Genomic DNA, 21,974 nt, shown 5'->3' with positions numbered 1-21,974 from the left:
ATTACAGCCAAGGATTCAACTCCTTGGTGTATTAAATGGTTGGAAAGAATTACCCAAAGCAGTTAGTATTTTCCCAGTTCCCATACATAGAAAACTGGGAATCTAATTCACACCACTTTCCTTATGTCAGTGTTTATACCTCATTAACATGCATCAGCCAAAAAACAAAAAACCTAAACCACCTTGATGCAATAACAATGTGTGAGGATTTACTGCATTAACTTTTCACTGTGAACAATAAGAGCTTTCTACTGCATTCATGCACAAAACATTTCCAGAAGCATTAGTCACTTTTCAAAGAACCCTTAATTTTGAAGTCGTCCTATGGGTGTGCTATAAATTGCTGATATTTTTATTAAAATCTCCAAGAACATGTCCTGGGGGTTGGCTTCATAACATATATTTAAATGTTTGACACCTTGGAATTATTTCTGCTACAGAGAATCAATTGCATTATAAAGGCTCCTGTAACCAGGCTGTTCTGAACACTGTAGGAAGCAAGTCTCAAAAACAATTATTTACTCAGCAGGCCACTTAAAATTCCTCCTTTTAAGGAAATAATAGCAGTTATTATTATTTTATTAGGAAGGAAAATGATAGCGTTGCTTTGATTTTCCTGAGAAAGAAAAAAGCGGACTTTTGGCTTATTCACATTATTCACAGCTTTGCAAAGTATTATCTACAGAGGCATAATGTGCACGCCACTCTTTTAGACCGTACCAAGGACTTGGATATCTAATAAAGACAGATACACTGAGTCACGACGATTGAAACGCCCACATTCCATTTAAGGTCTAAAATTCCTGGACTGTAGCACTGTCTAGCAAAGAAATAGGCCATACTGTGGAATTTTAATGTTATTAAGAACATCACCCAAATCAAACAAAAACCCCATAATATCAATGTTCCAGGACCTGCGTTAGCTACCAGTTCAGTTCTCAGTGGAATTAAAAAGGACCTAGCCAAAATCTTCAGAACTGTCTAGCAATTTTGGACACCTCCATTTTTTTCATGCCCAACTTGAGACCTCTTAGGGCCTGTCTACATTCAACTAAACACCAGCAGATGGCCTGTGTCAACTGATGTGGGCTTGTGGGTCATAAGCTGTGAGGCTGTGGTGTGGACATTCTGGCTCAGGGTGGAGTCTGGGCTCTGGGACCTTCTCCCAGCGCAGGATCCCAGAGCCTGGAATCCAGCTCGAGCCTGAACATCTACACAGCCCCATGGCTGAGCCCTAGAAGCCTGAGTCAGCTAACATGGACCAACTGTGGGTCTTTAATTGAAGTGTAGACAGACCCTTTAAAGAGTCTAATTTTCAGGGCTGGTTGCTGATCACCTCCTGAAAATATGGTGAGTCAAGCTGGGCACCCAAAATAGAGGCAAACAAAAACAGTAGTCACTTTTGAAAATCTTGGGTCATTAGCTTTAACCTATAGCAACCTAACTACTTTGAGAGCTGCATTCTCAAGAGACCTCATCTCTCAATGCTCCATTCTACCATCCCTGACCAAGAGAGGCATCCGTACAGGATCCCACTTCATTTGGAAGAAAGGGGGCTGCTAGCAGAGCATTATACCTAAAGGGCTTTTTCTTCCACAACTCACAGTTTTCCCTTTGGTGCAACACAGACAAGGCTATTTTTTAAACCTTCTGGCACACTGCTTAGATTCATCTAATTATGCAGGTCTTTTGAGCAGAGGTAGGTTAATAAACAAATCTTAATTGTTTTGTGGTTGGGGCCAAGGAAGTGTCCTTTTCTCATGGACAAATTATAATTCATTGAATTATATTTTTTAAATGATGTAAGTAATTCTTGTTTAAATTATTGTAATGTATGTAGAACTTGGTATAAACTGTAAAAGTAGAAGTAAATCTAGGTATTAGTATATTTAATGACCGACCTACCTACCTATCTCCATATTATATTCTTTATTGTTAAGGATGGTAATATTGAAGAACACCACATAAGGAAGGTAATTAGAAGTACAACATTAAAGAGCTTCACATATTTTTAATGCATCTGTTTTATTTTTTTATTGGTGTAAATCAGGTCAGTGAACAATTTTCTTCATTTTTCCTGTTCTCAGAACTCTCAACATCCCTGTAGGGCATGCAGTCAAAATACAGGTGCAGTCAAGTAAAAAGGAAGCAATCTGTCCACTCTGCACAGGGGGTTTGGTATATTTCTAACCAGAGGAGGAAGTCAAAAATTGTTAATACAGAAAATGATTAATCGAGCACAAGGTAGGAAAAAAAAGCATTTTCCTTTCCCTCCCTGCAGTTCAGAATAGAGATCTAACTGTCAACAGCAAAACATCACAAATACGTGAAACACCAGTAAATCAATGAATGCCAACAAACCACTATTTCCCTACATTAATGCATAGTATAGAGCACACTTGTACAATGCTGTATCCTTTCCAGCAGATTTAACAAAATTTTGTGTTACTCAACACTTATCCTGAAATTTCCTCCAACCCCCCAATTCCAATAATGTCAGAAATATAATTTTATACGTTAATAACATTATTTGTTAGGATTTTTCAAGCCTGCTTGACTAAGGAAGAATATGCCTGGAAAAGTGGTAGAAAGCTCAGACACTCGTATCATTTAAACTCAGCAAAGTACAAAGATAATAAACTGAAGGAAATAAATCCTGCACTGGCCGGGAGATGGCCAGTGTGCAGTAATGGGGCTTTTCAGTCAGTTATGTCTAATTTTATTAACTTAAATTTTTTAATTTGAGTTGTTGGAATTGCATGCAATAGCAATTTTTGTCCTGGCAAAAAGAAATGATTTGTTTCACTTTTACCCAACCTGGAACACTTACTTTTCCATCTGTGGCTGGCTGGCTTTTTATCTTTATAAGAAAGCTTTATTTTCACTTCTTTCCTGTTGTGCCATAATGACTCAGGACTTATTCCTCTGGCATCTCTTAGACTTCTTTCCCCCTGGTCTTTTATTTCTCTCGGGCAACTATGTGCCAGATACTTTACACTCAAATGCTAGAATCATAATGATTGGTAATAGGACATGGAAACTTTCAACTCTAAACCACTAGCTGAAATTCATCTCAGATCAGTGAAGAAACGAGTTGGTGTCTTAACCTAGTTGTTAGTCTCCAGGTGCACATACCACAAAGCCCATCATCACAAATGTACAGTTCTGTTGGCAGTCCTAGCCAAGGTTTCTATCTGCACACAATGGACTACCATCAGAACTTTAGTAGAGGCAAGGGTTAGAGTGGCACAGATATGCTTGCAGTGATGCTGAGCACCCTGCCTCCAATCATCAGACCAGTTTATGCTAGGCACTCAAACATTGCTAATTGCTTTTGATAATCTTGGCTGTAACATTCGAAGACTGTGAAGGGGCAAGAATCATTGCTGTAGAGATCAAAGAAAGAGGTGAATTTTGAGAAGGAACTTAAAGGAGGAAAGTGTTGTTGTGTTGCATATTGGGAACAATATTACAAACACAGGAGCTGTGTGGGAGAAAGTGCCAAGAGGCTTGAAAGAGAAATACACGAAGGAGACACGAGGGGGAAGTGGTAAATAGAGATAGTAGTGGTGATTACAATACTCAGGTCCTCAAAAGGAAACACCCGTATAATGGTCTGCTTCCCAAGGGTATGGCTAGGTACAACTCATTAAATGTTTATAAAACAGTATGTGTACCTTGGACTAAAGGTGCCACATAGATGCAAATTATTAATATTAAATTCATTTTGGATAACATTAGCTTTCTCTTCCATGCAGTAGCAGACATACCAGATGTCTCATTCTTTCCTCACTAAGAGCTTTGATTGTACATCATGTTCCACAGAAGTTTATCCAATTTCACAGACCTTTGAATATGGAATGTAAAGTTATTTCCTCTCCCAGTTACGTGAACCTTGTTACCATTTCGGCTTTGCAGCAAAATATTTGGCAAAGTGAAAATTAGTATTTGCACACAACACTGACTTTATTAGGGTAGCTAGTAGCCAAAAAGGATAATTTGGATGTGCCTTGGTAACTATATACCTATTAAAATAGGAGCAAGAGATGAAACATTTACTGAGGGCATAGGGGGCTGTTAGTACATTTATAAGCAAACTGTGGCAAAGTTTAAGAATAAATCTGGGACTTCCTATTTTGATTTATTAAATATAACTGAAGTTAAAAGCTAAGGCAGCCAACTCATTGTGTACTCCTCTCACACACACGGGAGCTGTGCCTGCATGAAACTCCTTGCAGGATCAGGGTCATAGTTCTTGTATTGAATTTTCTCTTATCATTTGTGGTTCGACCTTTACCTGGTTTTGTCTCCAGTTTCCCATGGTGCGCACACAGAACCATAACCCTAGCCTAATTCCCTTGAAAATAGACGCAGGAAAGGTTTGCAAAACAGGGTGGTATGGTATATGGGTTTCATAATGAATTTTCCACACAACACTAAATAGCAGCCATTACAGTATCTATTTTCTGTGAATATAAATTTAGAGTGCCTAAAATGAAATACAAGTAAAGATGAAAGGTGTTATCTCCTTGTGGATGTTTAGTTGTCACCTCAAGCTAAACGTGGTTAAAACAGAGCTCCTAATCTAGCCCTTGGGAGTGGCGCCCGCATTGCACACTATAAGGGGCGCCACTGGCTCCCCCAACCCTTAGTTCCTTCTTGTTGGAAACTCCGACAGTGCGGAAGGAAGGCGGGTCGTGGAATGGTCGTGAAGAACACTAGTTACGGAAAAGGTCACTGTCTTTTCTTCTTAAGAGTGCTTGCTCATGCCCATTCCACATTCGGTTACTCCCAGCAGTTCCCGTGGAGGCGGGTAGGAGTTCACGGCTCCGCAGATTGTAATACAGCTCTGCCAAACGCAGGATCATCTCTGGCCTGCTGAGTGATGGTGTAATGAGACATGAACGTGTGGACTGAGGACTACTTCACAGCTCTACAGATGTCCTGGATCAGGATGTGTGCCAGGAAGGCCACCAAAGATGCCTGTGCTTTAGTCAAATGGGCCTTGACGATCAGCAGCGGAGGGACCTTTGCTAGCTCGTAACAGGTCTTTATGCAAGAGGTGATCCAACTGGAAATCCTCTGCAAAGAAATCAGAAGGCCCCTCATCCTATCCACCGTAGCAATGAAGAGCTGGGTCAATTTACGGAAAGGCTTGGTACGATTCAAGTAAAAAGCCAAGGCCCTCTGCACATCCAGCGCATGCAAATGCCTCTCCTCAGCAGTCTTGTGTGGCTTGGAACAGAACACAGGCAGAAATATGTCCTGGCTCATGTGAAAGGAAGGAAGGCTGGGTGGGGACGCAGCTGGACCTTGTGTTTATAAAACACTGTGTAAGGTGATTATTCTGAGGTCAAGGCCTTAATCTAGGAGACTCATCTCGCCAACGTCACCACCACCAGGAAAGTGACTTTCCAGGACAAATAGGAAAGGGAGCAGGAGACCAGTGGCTCAAAAGGCAGGCCTGGAGAGGACCAGGTTAAGGTCCCGCTGCGGGACAGGGGCCCGTACCTGCGGGTAAAGCCTCGAGGCCCCTCAGGAACCTGACAATCATGAGAAAAGACCATCTGACCTTGGATCGGCTGGTGGAATGTGGAGATGGCCACAAGGTGCACTTTAATGGAAGAGCCCTGGGTCCTGAATTGCAGTAAGCAGTCCAAGATGGACTGCACTGAAGAACGCGAGGGAGAAATGCCCCACTCGGATGCCCAGTGGGAAAACCTCATCCACTTGGCCAAGTAAATTAGTCTCGTGGATGGAAGTAACTGGACTTTTTGTGGTTGATCAGTAGTCCCAAGGAGCAGCAGATGGCTTGTAGTATAGTGACATCGCATTGGACCTGAGCCTTAGAGCTGCCTTTGACCAGCCAGTCATCGAGGTACAGGTAAATCTGGATGCTCCGACACTTAAGGTAGGCCGTGACAACCACCATACACTTGGTGAACACCCTTGGTGCTGTAGCCAGGCCAGATGGAAGGACCACAAAGTGGTAGTGGGCCGAGCCAACTGTAAAACGGAGAAAGCGTCTGTGTCCTGGGAAGATTGCTTTGTGAAAGTATGTGTCTTTCAGGTCGAGGGTGGCAAGCCGGTGTCCCAGATCCAGGGAGGGGATAATGGAGGCCAGGCAGATCATGTGAAACTTTAGCTTCCTTAGGAGAGAGTTTACCACAAGGCGCTGGATATCTTCAATACCCCTTCGTGAAGGGGAAGAGCCACCCTAGCAGGGGCTATGGAGAAGATGACATCAAACAGGGAGTCCATTTGCTCCTCCACGTGCAGGCCAAGGTTGGATGCGACCCTCTTTAACAGCTCCTGGTGCGCCTTAGCATCATCTGGTGGAACAGGACGAGGGGGCTTCGTGATGGCCTCGTCCGGTGACGAGGAGGAGGTGGCCAGTACCGCAGGTTCCACGACATCCACTGGTGGTCCAGCAGGCTGTTCCCCTTTGTCCACACGGACTTGCAGGGTGAACCCCAAGGGTTCTAGGGGTACCACGGGCTGGGCCACTGGGCCTAGAGTCTCAGGGCAGGTTTCAGTACCAACAATGCAGGTGACACCGATGGTCTGGGTGGCTGCCCTGCTGATGTGGAGCCTGGCTCTGTACTGTAGCCATATCCAGAGCGATTGCTGCCCAGTGATCCAGATCCACTGGAGCAGCGACCCAGTGCCTGGCGATAATCATGGTCACATCTAGAGGAGGACTGGTCCGAGCGGGACGTGCATCTCTGTGGGGACCTTGGTGACCGGTGGCATCCGGAGGATCCACAAGAGGAAACTAGCGGTCCACGCCTCGCACTTCGAGACCGGTAACAGGATGAGGAGCGGGATCTAGAAGTATCGCGGGCTGGGCGGATCTCCCCGAATATGGTAATATCTGTCTTGGGGATCATTGGCAGGACCCACGGCTGCGGTCCTCTGATTATTCCCAGGATCCGTAACGGCATTCCAGTGACGTTAAGGGCCGGTTCCGATGTTCCTACCAGGGAGCGTGTGCCTCCGTGGGTCTGCGCCAAGGTAACCAGTGAAGTCCACCTCGAATCCCGCTGCTGATGCCCACGGTCCGGTGACAGTAGAGGGCTCCAATGCGTTTGCCTCCCTAACTCCAAGGCATGATGGCTTCGAGTGGGTGAATGGTGGCGGGATGTCCCCTGCAATGGGGAGCGGTACCGTTGGGGAGAAGGCAGACTGAAAGGTCCCAAGGAGGTCTGGGCATTGCCGGGGCCAGTGTGGGCAGCACTGGGAGGGTCCAGATCTCCTGCGCAGCCTGAAGCTGAGGAAGGCCCACCTCTGTGTCTGGGCTATCAGGCAAAGAACGGGGTGGGCTGCATCGCTCGATGTGAGCCGAGGCCCAGCTTCCCGATGGGGGAGATGAGCTGCACGGCGCAGGTCTTAGCTCGCCCCCAGCCTTGTCCTTCCCCTGGTGGGGAGCAGGAGACCATCCCCTACCCACCTTCTTGGCCGGGGATCAGTGCTGGCTCTTCGATGGCGCTGGTGGGGCACTACGCACAGATGCCGCGGTGCTGGGTGCCGAGTCAGACCTTTGCTCTGGGGCCGGAGTAAGCACCGACTCCATCAGGAGCACTTTGAGCCTGATCTCATGTTCTTTCTTGATCCTAGGTTTAAAGGACTTGCAGATTTGACACTTACCACTTATGTGCCCTTCACTGGGGCACCTGAGACAGCTACTATGCAGATCATTCACGGGCCTGGGCCGTTTGCAGCAATCACAGGGCTTAAAGCCTGGGGACCGGGGCATGCCCCATCCTCCCGGCTAAGTCCCTGATGGGACTAACAAACCTCTATCTACTGCTAAGGACTAACTAATTTGATTACTAACTATGTACACTAACTTTACAAGAACTCTAACTCACATGAATGAAGCCTAAGCAACGCTAGTAAGAGCGGCAAATATTCCATACACCGTCACCGGCGGCAAGAAGGAACTGAGAGTGGGGGGAGCCGGCAGCGCCCCTTACACTGCACTATGTGGGCACCCCTCCACAGGGCTCCAGAGCTGCTCCTCTCTAGATACTGCTGAGGGAAAAACTTCCAGCACCGCTGCATGTGGGGAGCACACACACAATGTGAAATGGACACATGAGCAAGTACTCAAACAAGAACAGTTAGTTTGCTGATGCAGAGACCACGGCCCATCATCTAATCAATATTGTCTCATTTTTACCTTTTATTGCCCTGATTGTATCCATTTATCTCGTCTTATACTTAGATTGTAAACTCCTTTTTGCTCTGTTTGTACGGCACCTAGCACAATGGGGTCCTGGTCCATGACTAGGGCTAGAATAAGACAAATAATAAATAATCAAATAAATAAATAAATAAAATAAGTAATTCACCATAGATGTAGGCGTTAGCAACTCCATTTAAGTGAATGGATTTGCAACCATTTGTGCCAGCTGTGAATTTGGCTTCACAATGTCTCCCACCCAAATAGTTTCGGTGGCTTTGTCCAAAAATAGCCACTTTTGTTTTTTCCTTCACCATATCAAACATCATCAACTCAAATCCATCCCTTTGAAAATTAAAAAATACATGTATCGTATCTCTTACCAAGGAGGTCTGGCAGTGCTACAGCATGGAAGCAGTTTTAAGTACTTGCTGTATCCCCTCTTTCATAAGTGTGGGTGTTTTAATGTATGACTGAACATATTAGAGAAACGGTTTTATATATGACCAGTAGATGCTAATGTGACACGATGTGTAAAGTTATTTGACACTTTTTGACACTTAACACATGCTAATATTTTTTCTTGCAAGTTAGAACACTCATTGAATTCCTTTACCTATTTATAGGATACATCATCACAGCTGCACTGAAACTAATTATTTGCTCAGGGCTATTCTTTCCCAATTAGAGACAGCATACTTAGAAAGCTTTCTTTGGAGTGTTCTTTAGCTGAACAATTAATTTCTAAAGCTGACAAATTTCTCCCTACCACATCACAATTATTATTATTATTTATTTGTATTGCAGCAGGGCATAAGGGACCCAGTCACAGATCAGGATCTTATTGTGTTAGGTGCTGTACAAGAATATGGTCAATGCCCAAACGAGCTTACAATCTAAGAGGTAAGACAATTACCAAGACAGTAAGCTTCTCTCGTTCCCTCTTTCTGACCCCAGCACTCTGTTCCCCACTGCCACCCTCTGTTCCAACCCTTCAACATTTTTGTATTGTTATTACATGCATCTCCAGAGCTTCCATCACTGTAGTATCTTTCCATCTTTCTCCAATTACCGCCGCTACGATCCAGCAGCGGATTCCAGGATCCAAAAGCTGTACTAGGCGAACCGCTCCAAGGCCATGAGGGAGATCCTAGATGGGCCCTCAACCTACTGCACGATCCCATCTGAGCGTCTCTACAGCTACTTCAAGGATGTATTCAACCGCATAGCCCAGGACGACGTGCAGCGCACAGAGTGCCTCCACTCCCTGCCCCATGTTGACAAAGCAGGTGTCCTGGAGATTGACGATACGCCCAAGGAAGTGATGGCCAGACTCTCAAAAACAAAAAACACAGCTCCTGGGAAAGACAGCATCCCTACAGCCTCCTGAAAAAGCGAGATCCCAGCTGCCTGGACCTCACCACGCTCTTCAACCAGTGCAAGTGATTCTGCCAGACTCCCAGCTCCTGGAAGAAGGCCATGATGGTACTGGTGTTCAAGAAAGGCAAGCAGGACGACCCCAGCAACTGAAGACCCATCTCCCTCTGCTCCACGATGTACAAGCTATATGCCAATTGCCTGGCATCGAGGATCACAGAGTGGTCAGCGAGCGGAGGAGCCATCAGCTCCATCCAGAAAGGCTTCATGTCCTGCGAGGGCTGCTATGAACACAACTTCGTCCTCCAAACCACCACTGAAACGGCCAGAAGGGCGCGGAGGCAGTGGGCGGTAGTGTGGCTTGATCTGGCTAATTTTGGGTCCATGCCCCACCACCACACCTTTGCCATGCTCCAGGAGTTTGGGATGCCAGAGAACTTCCTTCGTTTGACTGGAGAAGCGTACGAGGGATGCAGCACCACCATTCGCTCGGTCGAAGGGGAGACCGCTGAGATCCCGATCCGGAGCGGAGTTAAGCAGGGCTGTCCCCTCAGCCCCATCATCTTTAACCTCGACATGGAGCAGTTGCTGAGAGCGATCTCCAATGGCACAGATGGCTTCAACCTCCATGGTGAGAGGGTGAGCGTCCTGGCTTACGCGGACGACCTGGTCCTGACCGAGGACGACCCAGAGAGCCTCCAATGTATGCTAGACGCCACCAGTTGAGCTGCCAACTGGATGGGGCTCCGCTTCAATGCAAAGAAGTGCGCAACTCTCCACATCGACGGCAGCAAAAGGGACTCGGTGCAGACGACGGGGTTCCAGACCCAGGGTGAGCGTGTCATCCCCCTGGCAGAGGGGCAGGCATACCAGCATGCCGACGGGTTTCCGTGTTTGGCAGACACCCGAGGACACCATCCAGGAGATCTTGCAGGATGCCACCAAGATAGACGTCTCCCTGCTGGCACCATGGCAGAAGATAAACGTCCTGAACACCTTCCTGATCCCCCACATCTCGTTCGTCCTAAGGGGATCCACCGTGGTGAAGGCAGACAAGATCGTCCAGCAGCTGGTGAAGAAGTGGCTGTTTCTTCCCCAGAGAGCCAGCAACAAGCTGGTCTACGTCGCCCACAGGCATGGCAGTGCCAATGTCCCCGCATGGGCGACTTGTGTGACGCTGCGGTGATCACCCACGCCTTCCGCCTGCTGATGTGTCCCGACGCCATGGTACGGAACATCGTGGTGAACGCCTTCCATGACGTGACAAAGAAGAGGATCAGCAGAGCCCCCTCCAACCAAGACATCGCCAGCTTCCTGAGCGGTTCCCTGGATAGCGAATTCGGATGGGATGGGAGCAACATTGCTTCACTGTGGTCCCGCGCTTGCAATGCCATGCATCGCCTGGGGAAGCGCATCGGCTGCCGCTGGGAGTGGTGCGAGGAGCGCCAGGAGCTGGGAGTCTGGATGCCGCAGATCAGGTCCGATGACAACACCATCGTCACCCCGAGTGCCAGAGGCATGCTGGAGAGGACCCTGAAGGCAGCTATCCACTCACCGTACATGGAAACCCTGAAGCGTAAACCGGACCAGGGTAAAGCCTTCAAACTGACCAGCAAGTGGGACGCCAGCAACTACTTCCTCACTGGGGGTGGCTGCACCCATTTTGCTGACTGGCAGTTACATCTGGAGTACTTACTGCTTCTAACTCTGACTGGTAGAAGGGTTACACATACTTTCAAGTAAATATATATTTAATGGCAGCCATAAATTTGTAAACCCCGATATGTGAGACTCATGCTTGTGGACTCAATATTTCAAGCCCACACTTGAGTATTCACAGTACTGGATAGTAAACCTGGCTTTATAATTCTGGACCTGGGTTTCACAAACATCCTAACATATCCATATTGCATTACACAGACCTTCTGACCTGGGTCTGTGGCTTGAGTTGTATCCATACTGCAAAATGACAGGACCTGAGTGTCAATGGGTGGGTCCTAGGATCTGGTGCTGACCTGAGTCAGAAAGATTTGCGTATGGATGGTAGTGGGTTTGGCTCAGTCCAGAATCTGATCCTGGATTTACAATGCAGCGTAGACATACTTCCCAACACCCACGTTGTCCTCTCTAGTCCACAGAAAAACCTGACACAAAGATCATCTTCCTTGGTTGTTGATCTGATCAGGTCATGCTTGTTCTCCTTGATTCCCTCCATTGGCTGCAGCTCTTCCACTGTATCCAGTTCAAGCTTCCTGACTTTCCCTTTGTATAGCCCTAACCCTTTCTATTTATTTGTCCTTGTCTCTTTTTGTCACTAATTCCAAATCCCACTCCACCGACGGTGCTGAATTCATCTGCCCACTCATCTGCTTCGCTCACAAGCCATCTCTTTTGCCTCCTTCCATACTACCCTATTCTGAACAGGTCTTCAAGGGCACTCCTCTTTCCATATTCAAGTTCCTGCAGCAGTCCCACCAAGACATGTGGATATGGGTAAGTGACTTACTAGTACCTAATAGTACTTATTGTACAGTAGCAGGTGATATGCTTTAATTAAACATGTGCTTCATACTGGTTTATACACAAAATGTATGGATCACACTTTCCAAGTGACCCCTAAAATTCTGCTTGCCTGTTTTGCACCTGCAATTGTTTGTCCGAGCTACCATATGTCAGGATATCTAGCAGAAGAACCCTGAAGTGTGAATCAAGACTGTAGAGCAGGGGGCGGGAAGTGGGAGGGGGTGGATAGGGGGTGGGGGCCAGGCTGTTTGGGGAGACACAGCCTTCCCTACTCAGCCCTCCACACCGTTTCACAACCCCGATGTGTCCCTCGGACCAAAGAGTTTGCCCACTCCTGCTGTAGGGGAACTGAGGGAGTTATCCAAAATCCCACTGCATTTCAATATTTTGGTGCCTAAATCTCGTAGGCTCATTGGGAAATCCCATTCTAAAAGAACAGTATTAATTTCTTCTGTCCTTACAAGCCACAGATTCCAAAAAGATTCCAAATAAGTTTGGCCTTCTCTCAACTAGAATGTAGCTTGTTATTGCTGTTTGATTTAAAAGTGAGTCAGGCCCAAAATGTTAATGTTGTGTCCTTTTTCTCTTAAGAAGTTGTTTGGAAACTTTAATGGTCTAAGACTCACATTTCAAAAAAGCTTCTAAATTTAAAAGAGCAGTTTTTAAGACTGCCCATTATCATCACTTTTCTTACTCACGAAAGTAATTTCCAGTAAGTTGGTTGCTAAAACTCATTTCAACTACTAAAGCATTGGCAATTAGGTGTTGGTAATGTTGCTTTCATGATAGATTTTCCTGCAACTCTGAAATCCTCCTCCAGTTTGCTAGCCACTTCCTAGGCCTCTGGATTAGCAATCAAGTCATTCTCAGAATATACATACACTAAAACCATGACACAAGCTATTGATATGCTACAAGCAATGGTCACTGGCACCAGATACAAGGCAGGTGAGTTATTTTAAAGCCCAGATTCAGCATTGGCTTTTTAAAGAGCCTATTTTGTGAACTCTCTGACAGGTTTTATTCCGTATTTGCGTCTCAGAAGTCTTCAGGTCCCTCCAGTTCTTCTTTGATAAATGGATGGGACAAATTCAATCCTCATTCTACATGAGAAACCCCAGTCCCACTGACATCAGTGGCAACACAATAGAGTATACAGGTCTTCTATGCACAGTCTGGAATAAGCCTCTGCTGTACACTAACACGGCTGTTACTCTGAAATCTATCCAAGTAGTATTCCTGAGAGCAGGCCCTGCTGAACCAGGGTATGGCCTATCGGTTCAGGGGTTAATTCCCATCAGAGGCAGCTCAAGGATGTAACTAACAGATGGGATTTGATCAGGTGCAGTTGAACCTGTTTAAAGTCAGCATCTGGGTATCTCTCAGGATGGAGTGTTAGCACAGACCCATGCACCACTTAACTCCTCAAAATAAGGCTAAAATGAACACATAGCTTTTGTGCTCACCCACTACACAGGGATGAATTTTAGCTTCAGGTGGTTGTGCTCACCAGAAACCAAGCCAGGGACATGTGCGGAAACATGGGAGTTGTCCTATTTGGTTTGCACTTTTTTTGTTTTTATTAATAATATTTATTTATTGTGTGTGTTTACTGCTTATAAAATTGCATGGAAGGAAATGGAGAGAGAGAGACTTTTGCCCAGATCAGAGAAGTGTGGATTAAAACAGAACACCTATAATAAAACCTAGAAGTATTCTAAGTATTTACAAAGCACACGTACCACAACCACAACAAAACCCTCTAAAACAAAACACTCCACTGCATGCACCTATCTCCCCCTGGAGAGAGGATGAGAGAGAGAGAGAGAGAGAGAGAGAATGAACCCACATAACAGATGTTAGTCATGTCACAATGTACTACTGGAAGGTACTCAGATACTAAAGTGGCATCCGATGAAGTGAGCTGTAGCTCATGAAAGCTCATGCTCAAATAAATTGGTTAGTCTCTAAGGTGCCACAAGTACTCCTTTTTGCGAATACAGACTAACACGGCTGCTACTCTGTAAAGTGACACGGATGATATAAGATAATTTATGCAGAATGGAACAGAATATTCAATAGTATTTATGCCAGAAACAAAGTAAAGTTCCTAAGTTTATTGTAAATGAATTACTATAACCTGTACAGTATGTTGTTCTCCATCTAGTGGTGTGGTTTATTAATTCTAAATGCTGATTTGTTCTGAGAGTTTGACCCAGCCAAAAGGAATGCAAAAATGCACTTGAAGACATTTCACAAATGATCAAATATCTGACAGCCACAAAACCACAGTCCTGAGCTGGATTCTTCCCTCAGACATATCAAAATTATGTCATGTCTCAAAATTCTGCCTTTACCATGGAAATAGGTTAAAAAAATGTACTGTGAGATAATTAACTCTTTAAGTAATGTATTAATTTATGATGCAAAAGCACACAAAGAACGGCTTTGTTTGGTACAATTTTCATAGTCATCTGTGGTATTTTTAAATGAACAAGTACTGCTGGAAAAAAATAACACTAGTACGTGAGTCACTTTAAAATCCAACCCTTTTTAATATAATTAAGAAAGTTACCACAACACCCCCACAAATAGCTCATAGGATTCTTTTGCAGACCTCATTCAAAACTTCTCTCTTGCTTTAAAATTCTCCATAGACCTACTCCAGCCTACTTCAAAGACCCTGGCCAAGACTTTCAAAAGCAGGAATCTAAAGTGAGGCACCTATGTCCATATTTAGACATCTGCCAAGTGACTTGATTTTCAAGAAGTGGTGAGTACCTCGCAACTTTGACAGAAATCAATGGACACTGTGACACTGATTCAGTTCAATTATTTAAGAGTTTAAATGAGGACTTAGGAGCACAACTTTAGGCACTCGGGCTTGACAATCTTGGTCCTTTTCCTTCATCCTCTTGGCTCATTTATCACCCACCTCCTTCCTATCCCTGTCACTCAAGCTGACTACTGTTAGCAGGCAGGCCTTCTGCAGCTCTTTCCTGTTGGAAAAGCATTTTCCATGTCACTGAATCTCCAATCTCTTTTCAAATCTGAGCTAAGAACTAATCACTAACTAGACATAATGTACACTTCCTTCAGTACCTGCAAGATTCCACAGAGTCTGTGAACCCCTTCTCTTTGTCAAGTGTTTCTACCTTAGGCTAGGACAGATGTTCTACATACTTGCATCTAGAAAAGGAGTACTTGTGGCACCTTAGAGAATAACAAATTTATCTGAGCATAAGCTTTCGTGAGCTACAGCTCACGAAAACTTATGCTCAGATAAATTTGTTAGTCTAAGGTGCCACAAGTACTCCTTTTCTTTTTGCGAATACAGACTAACACGGCTGTTACTCTGAAAGTTGACATCTAGTAACTCTGCTAAATTTAAGTGTTTATTGGATATAAATCCTGCCAGGTAAAGGGTGAGACAGAATGACACGGCAATGTGGGAAAACTTCCATCACCATTGTCCATGCTGTACCTGTTCTGTGGAAAATTAGAGGTCTTCAGTTATCAATCAAGTCGGCAGCTACTTCACTTACACAAAAAATGGTGAAGGGAAAAAACTAATAAGATCATATTTAGTTTGTAGGCTACGGAAAGCATGATGTTCAAAATTACTTGCCAGCGAGCATCCCTTTAATATCAACATTTATACTATGTGGCAAATGATTATTACCCTGTACCTTTTTCTGCTCCACTTGTGTCATTCTTTTCGAGGAGGAGGAAGTGAGGACTTTCAGGGAGAAAGGGCAAAATCCCAACTTGAATCAGTGAAGGAACAGCAATCACTCCAAATAAGTAGGGCCAGCAAAATTCCTACAAACAGATGCAAACATGACATTTAGTAAGGTTTCCCTTTAGTGAAGCCAAGATGAAAAATAGCTTTGAGGGAGCAAGCTGTGTCTTTTGAGATAACTTTGTGAAATGGACATTGTAATAATTCTTCCATTTCAGTTTAGCCTGTGATTTGAACACAGCCTCTGTGTGCGGGGAGAAGAGAGAGGGGGAAAAAGAGGAAGAGAGAATATAAAAAAAGTCAACTGAGCATCAGTGAAAAAGAGGAGTGGGGAGGGGAGCTGGGAAGAGGCTTGGGATAGGTTAAATATATGGCATGCTTTTGCTTCCCTTTAATATTACAAACCACAACCAAAATGACTCAATATTAACAAAGTCAAAATGACCACAATGAAACCCTATCACCATATCACCTGTCAACTTTAGGAAGCAATACAGTATTACAGTGGTTATATAGTTACAGACGACTGCTCATTGCATCTTAGTTCTATCTACTTGTTTAAAAATCATTCAGACTGGCTACAACACATTCAACACCTCATAAAAATGACAAAAATTATATTTAGGAAAAATTCTACTTTCTCAATGCATATTCTTTATTTCTAGTAATCAGAGCATGGGGCTCAGAATGGGGTACTTCTGACTTGAACTGAGACACCGAACTCAATCTCAATCTCTGTGCCATGTGTAAAATCAAGATAATACTGCAGCAAATTGGTGGGTGACCAGAATTTCATGGTTGCTACTACGCTGCACACTGTGACCATTCCAAACTTCGTTGGCCCTAGGAGTACACCTTAGATCCTCCTGTCTCAAAACACCAAGGTGCCCATTGACTTCAATGGTGTCCAGATGTCACCCTAAGCCTCTACTATTTTAACTAAAAGGAAATTTTGCCTTAGCAGTATCGGCTCTCCATATATAGTTGAACAGTTCTAATTCCATCCAGTAGAGGGCACAAAAACACAATTCACCATAATCCTTACCCTTCTCTTCACTTATCTTGGAGTCATGATCTGGCTATGTTCTATGAAATATTTATTTTTATAATTATCTAGCTCTAGCACAAGAGCACAGCACTAATAAGACAGTAGACTTTTGAATTATAAAAACACAGAATACTATTTATTTAATATTGTAGATATTTTTGCATTTAGAAAATAATTTTTTCTAAAAGAAATGGTTCAAACAGTAGGAGTACAGGATCACTATTCTCTCTTTCACCTAAAATTGTTAAAGGGAAAAATGAAGTTATCAAGCAAATAGCATTCCCCTCCACAACTCAATAAAACCTGTTTTGATTTTTTTTCAGTCATTTCCTTGCTCTCTTTTTAAAAATACAGTAAAATGTGTAAGGAATTATATTTTTCTTTTTGTCTCTCTTTTTAAGACTGAGGGGAAAAAAAACAGAACAGCAAAGTAATTGAAAACCTTTTAATCTAACCTGCACTTCCAAGTCTATTTATAACTCCTTGGCAGAGTGAATAAGAAATGTGCCTTAATTCTAACATTATGATTTTATTACAACATTTAAACAGCATTATGCATGCATGACATTCACCAAGAACTAGAAAAATGATCATGCTAATTTATCTTGGACTTTCCCTAGTAATAAGGCTCGTAATTTCATACTGTATTACATAAGCTATTATGAACTGACAGTCTGTGACTATTAAACATTGCAGCTATTAAAATGTTACAGTTAGTTATATTATTTTAAAAGGTATTTTACTGTAGTTTCAGTGAAATTCTTTAAAGATTACTTGACAGTAAACAATAAAACAGGAATAACATCACACCAAATGGAAGATTCCTCTATTACACTGCACTTGAAGAAACAAACTAAAAGAACATGAATAAAGAAATGTTTTCCTTCCATCACCAGTCTAGGTATTTATTTGTCTAGGTACTTATACGACACTTATCACTGTAGTATCTGAGCACCTCCATGTTATCAATGGAGATCTCACTGCCACAGGAAATCACTGAAGCCAGGACCTGAGCAAGGTTCAAAAAGGGATTGGGCGTTTATATGGATAAGAAGAAGAATATTCAGAGTTATCATCATTAATGTTAATAAACATTTTGGGGGAATGACTATTAAATCTCATGCTTCAGTGATTAAGACAATCTCTAACTATTAGAAACCAGGGATGAGACTATGTGGAGGTCAGATTACCCCACATCTGCCTATTGCATAGTTCCTACACCTTCCGAAGCATCTGGTGCTGGCCACTGTCAGAAGCAGGGTATTGGACCAGGTGGACCTCAGGTCTCATCCAGTCTGGCAATTTCTATTTGAGCACCAATGCAAGGGCAAAATTGCCTAAATTCATCTGAGGAAATGGAAGGGGATAACTAGGAATAATGGAATGAAATTTAGCAAAGGAAAATGTAAACTGGCTATTGGGGAGGGGAAAATCCTTAGAAAGAAGTCTATCAGACTGGAATAGCGTCACAAGAGAAGTGTCCCATCAGTAGGATCTCAAACCAGGACATGACAAGGCATTTGAGAGAACCATCTGCCCAGGGACTGCTGTATGGAAGATTCCTATATTAGCAAGGAACTAGACAAGATGATCTAGAAATCCTTCACATCTCTAATTTCTATCAATATAATCAGGAATTCATGCCGTTGTCCATATTTCCGAGAAATATAATTTTAAAAGAAAGTGGAAACCTTGCATACCAAACTCAGGTCCTCTGGGCTCAATATTAGACTCTTTGTCTACAAAGATATTATGTAACATATGGACATTCAGTCACGGAGAAAATCAGCTGCAAGAGTAGAATGTATGGAGCTACCTAGGAAACCTCATGAAAAGTTACCGGCATAGTGGATTTTAGATTTAACTTTTCTTCCATAATAATCTTTGAAAATCACTGAAATTTGATCACGACACTGAATACTGTCATTATTTAAAACAAGAAGCAGATGGGGAACTCAGGGAAAAGTACTTCAAAAGAAGGGTTTCTGGGGAAGGCAGTTTACAGAAAATGTATCAAGGGAAATCTGGGTTTCCCTTTGAAGAAATAATGGAAATATGTAGGAGTATCGTGAAAAAAGCAAGAAAACAGGATTAACATTAACTCAGAAAAGCAAAATGACCTTTTGGTATCTTTCTGTTCCTAAAATGTCTTATGTTCTAATTCTGTAATTAACATTGGGATAACAATCTTAGCAGTGGTCTCATTTTAAGATGATCATAAAGTATGATTTCACTCTGCCTATCGCTGGTGGTTTCATTTCATTTCATTCATTCTAATTAGAGACTTGATCTTGAAAGGTGTGGAGCAAACTGCTCAGATTTCAGTAGGGCTACTTGTGCTCAGTTATGTGCTTTTCACAGGCTTGGCTGGATTGGAGCAAAGTGCTCAGCACCTTGCATCATCAAGCCCTCAGAGCACCTCTCCAAGTACTTTGGAAATGATTTCTCCAGCAGAATCAAAGCCCAAATCTTTCAACAAGAGCCAGCTGCCATTTTTCTATCTTTCTGAATGGAAAATTAGGTTTCCAAAAGTGGCCACTTTCTGTGGAAAGTTTTGACCTTTTATCAAAAACTGAACACCCATACCTGCTCCCCCCACAAAATGTTTTGATTTGAATTGCTGTCACCGTTGCTGTAGTTTGGGCGCCTCATGAGCGCATTCTCCTGTACGGGCCAGGTTCCTCAGAAGGACAGCATCTCCCATAATGCACTGTGGCCAGGGGTCAAGCCAGAGGGGAGACTGTGGTTCATCCGGAGAGACATAGCCCAGGCAGGGAGCCCAGCCCCTAGAGGAGAATGAGAACATGGGATACCCAAACAACAATTCTCCTGAGGCATAGCAGTGGCATTTCTGAATCAAAATTTTCAGTTTGGGATTTTCCACTAAAAAGTCAAAATTTTCCACAGGTGGAAAAAAAAGATTTTCCAACAAGCTCTACTCTCAACTGTGTCTCAGTATTTTTCTGTAACAGGACCCCCCCACTATAAATGCTGCAGGGCCCTTTTTTTCCCTCTCAAGTGTTCAGGAAGAAAGGAATTTGAGGGGGAAGCTTTTTATTTACATTAGGAACATCAGGAGTTGCTAGCCATCTATGGCTATCGCTACACTAGGAGCTAGAGATGGGATTCCCCTGCCCACATCCAAATACTAGCCTGAGTATACAGATCAGTGACATAGAGGGAGGAGCAGCAGCAGCAGAGGCATAGCTGAGCCCTGCTGAGTACATACCCATCAGTTTCGGGCAGGTTTGTAGTGGGCAGAGCTCAGCTGTGCCTTTACTGGTGCTACCAGTGCAACCACAGCTACACTGTTACTTACACTTGTGCTAGCTCGATGAGAGCTAGCAAGAGGGTGCATACAGGAGCAGGGGAAATCACAATCCCTAGCTTGGAGCGTAGAAGTAAACGGAGATGAGATGAGCAGTAGTCTATTTGTTTTATTTGATCATGAAATGAGAGAGCCATTTTAATTGGTGTAAAGGAGACTGAGAACACACTTGTTAATGGAATAACAAACCTTTGTCAAACAAAAGAAGACACTACAAAGCAAACAGCTATTGTAACTGGCTGTTTTGCTTTGTGGGCGGCTAGAAGTAGATAATTTCTTCATTTTTAATGGTCAAAAACCCATCTTATTTCCATTTAGAGCCCATGATGACTTCCCAAAACATTGTAAAAGGTAAAACAGTAACATAAAATTTTTCTAAAGTTACATTAGGTCTGTGAAAGTAATGTATAAAAATTTGACTCTTGATTAGTGTCTCAGATTTCTTGTACATTTTTTCCATAGTGCCAAGGACACCATGCAAAGGAGAAAAAAAAACAAATTACTTTTGTAGATTATTAATTATTATTATTAATGTTCTGCCAGCCTAGGGAGTCTTATTTGCAATAAACCTTTACTAAATCTATACTCCGTGGCTTTTCAGTTTTTCACTTTTTTCTCCAAATACGTCTTTTAAAACTATTATTGTGAAAAGCTATACATGAGAATGAATTCAGTCCTTATAATAAATTTCAGGCCAGCACAGTACAATAAAAATCTATTTTTACTGTACAAGACATTGATCTTCCTTTGTTTCCTCTATAGAGGAATTTTACTTTTTATTTACAAAAAGGAGAAAAAAAAGAAAAAGAGAGACAGTCCTTATCTAAAGCAATAAAAAAGGTGCCCTCACCTTCTAACAATGCATTTTAATGCACACTGACTTTGTAGTTCACACAGACCTTACAAGTCTGCTGTTTTCCCCTGTAGGCTAAAGATTTTTGACCCTTTCTACAGGGAAATTGAGCAATTTGTTGTTTTCCTCTTGTGTATGTGTTAAGAAATATTCTTGGCATTAAGCACCTGTGAACCTTTCCATTGATTTCAATGGGCTTTGAGTCAGGCCCTAGAATACTGCAAATTCACATTCTGTTTCCATTCACTTCTCTCATGATTTACACTATCCAAATCCAGGTTCCTCGTACCAACTCAAAACATTTTTTCTCTCTCTCTCTCATTGGTTTGTTTGTTTTGGGATTTTTTGTGAATGTCTTATATCTCCCAGTGAATTTCTTGAAACCACTTTGCAATTGTTCAAGTTCTTCTCTGGAACCAGAGAAAAAAATTCTTTTTCAGAAAACAAAACAAACCGGCAAGGTGTTCTGGAAATCTCAGTTTGCACATGCTCAATAGAGATTTGTTAGTTTGGTAGCTAAATTCTTTAAATATTCCATATGTACAGAGCATGCTCTAGTCCCATGATGCAGGGACTGAGCAGGACTTTCATGCAATTGCTCCTCCTCTTCTGCCACAGTCCCCTAAGGCACTGGATATAGTAGCTGAAATTAGAGACTCTCTTTTGTAGACTCGATATTCCCCCTGCTGATGCCCTGGCTCTCTGACTCTTGTCTCCAACCTGAGCTTTCCAAAAAGTGTTAATTTCTATAAAGATTATTGCCAACATAAGGAAAAATCAAGACTTTGGAGACAGTGACATTACAATTTTCAATCAAAACTTACTAAATTCAATGGAAGTCTTTCTACTGATTTCAGCAGGGTTTGGATTAGGCTCTACAGAAGTACGATAGAAAGATGGATGCAAAATGCAACATTA

The 21,974-nt window shown here is 43.1% G+C and overlaps 1 protein-coding gene across 2 annotated transcripts in view; it reads right to left on the bottom strand.

Annotated features, from left to right (window-relative positions):
* The window catches only part of SLC2A9 (solute carrier family 2 member 9), a 180,167-nt gene that overhangs the window by 97,659 nt on the left and 60,534 nt on the right, over window positions 1–21,974 (bottom strand). For both annotated transcript variants that reach the window (XM_084625976.1, XM_084625977.1), the window contains exon 6: window positions 15,775–15,907. In XM_084625976.1, the coding sequence (XP_084482102.1) occupies window positions 15,775–15,907 (133 nt within the window). The remainder of the gene's footprint in view (window positions 1–15,774; window positions 15,908–21,974) is intronic.

This window comes from Lepidochelys olivacea (assembly GCF_965140295.1).
Source record: "Lepidochelys olivacea isolate rLepOli2 genome assembly, chromosome: 4".
Classification (NCBI taxonomy): Eukaryota; Metazoa; Chordata; order Testudines; family Cheloniidae; genus Lepidochelys; species Lepidochelys olivacea.
The sequence above is the reverse complement of the archived record's forward strand: the minus strand, read 5'-3'. Positions and strand labels throughout refer to the sequence as shown.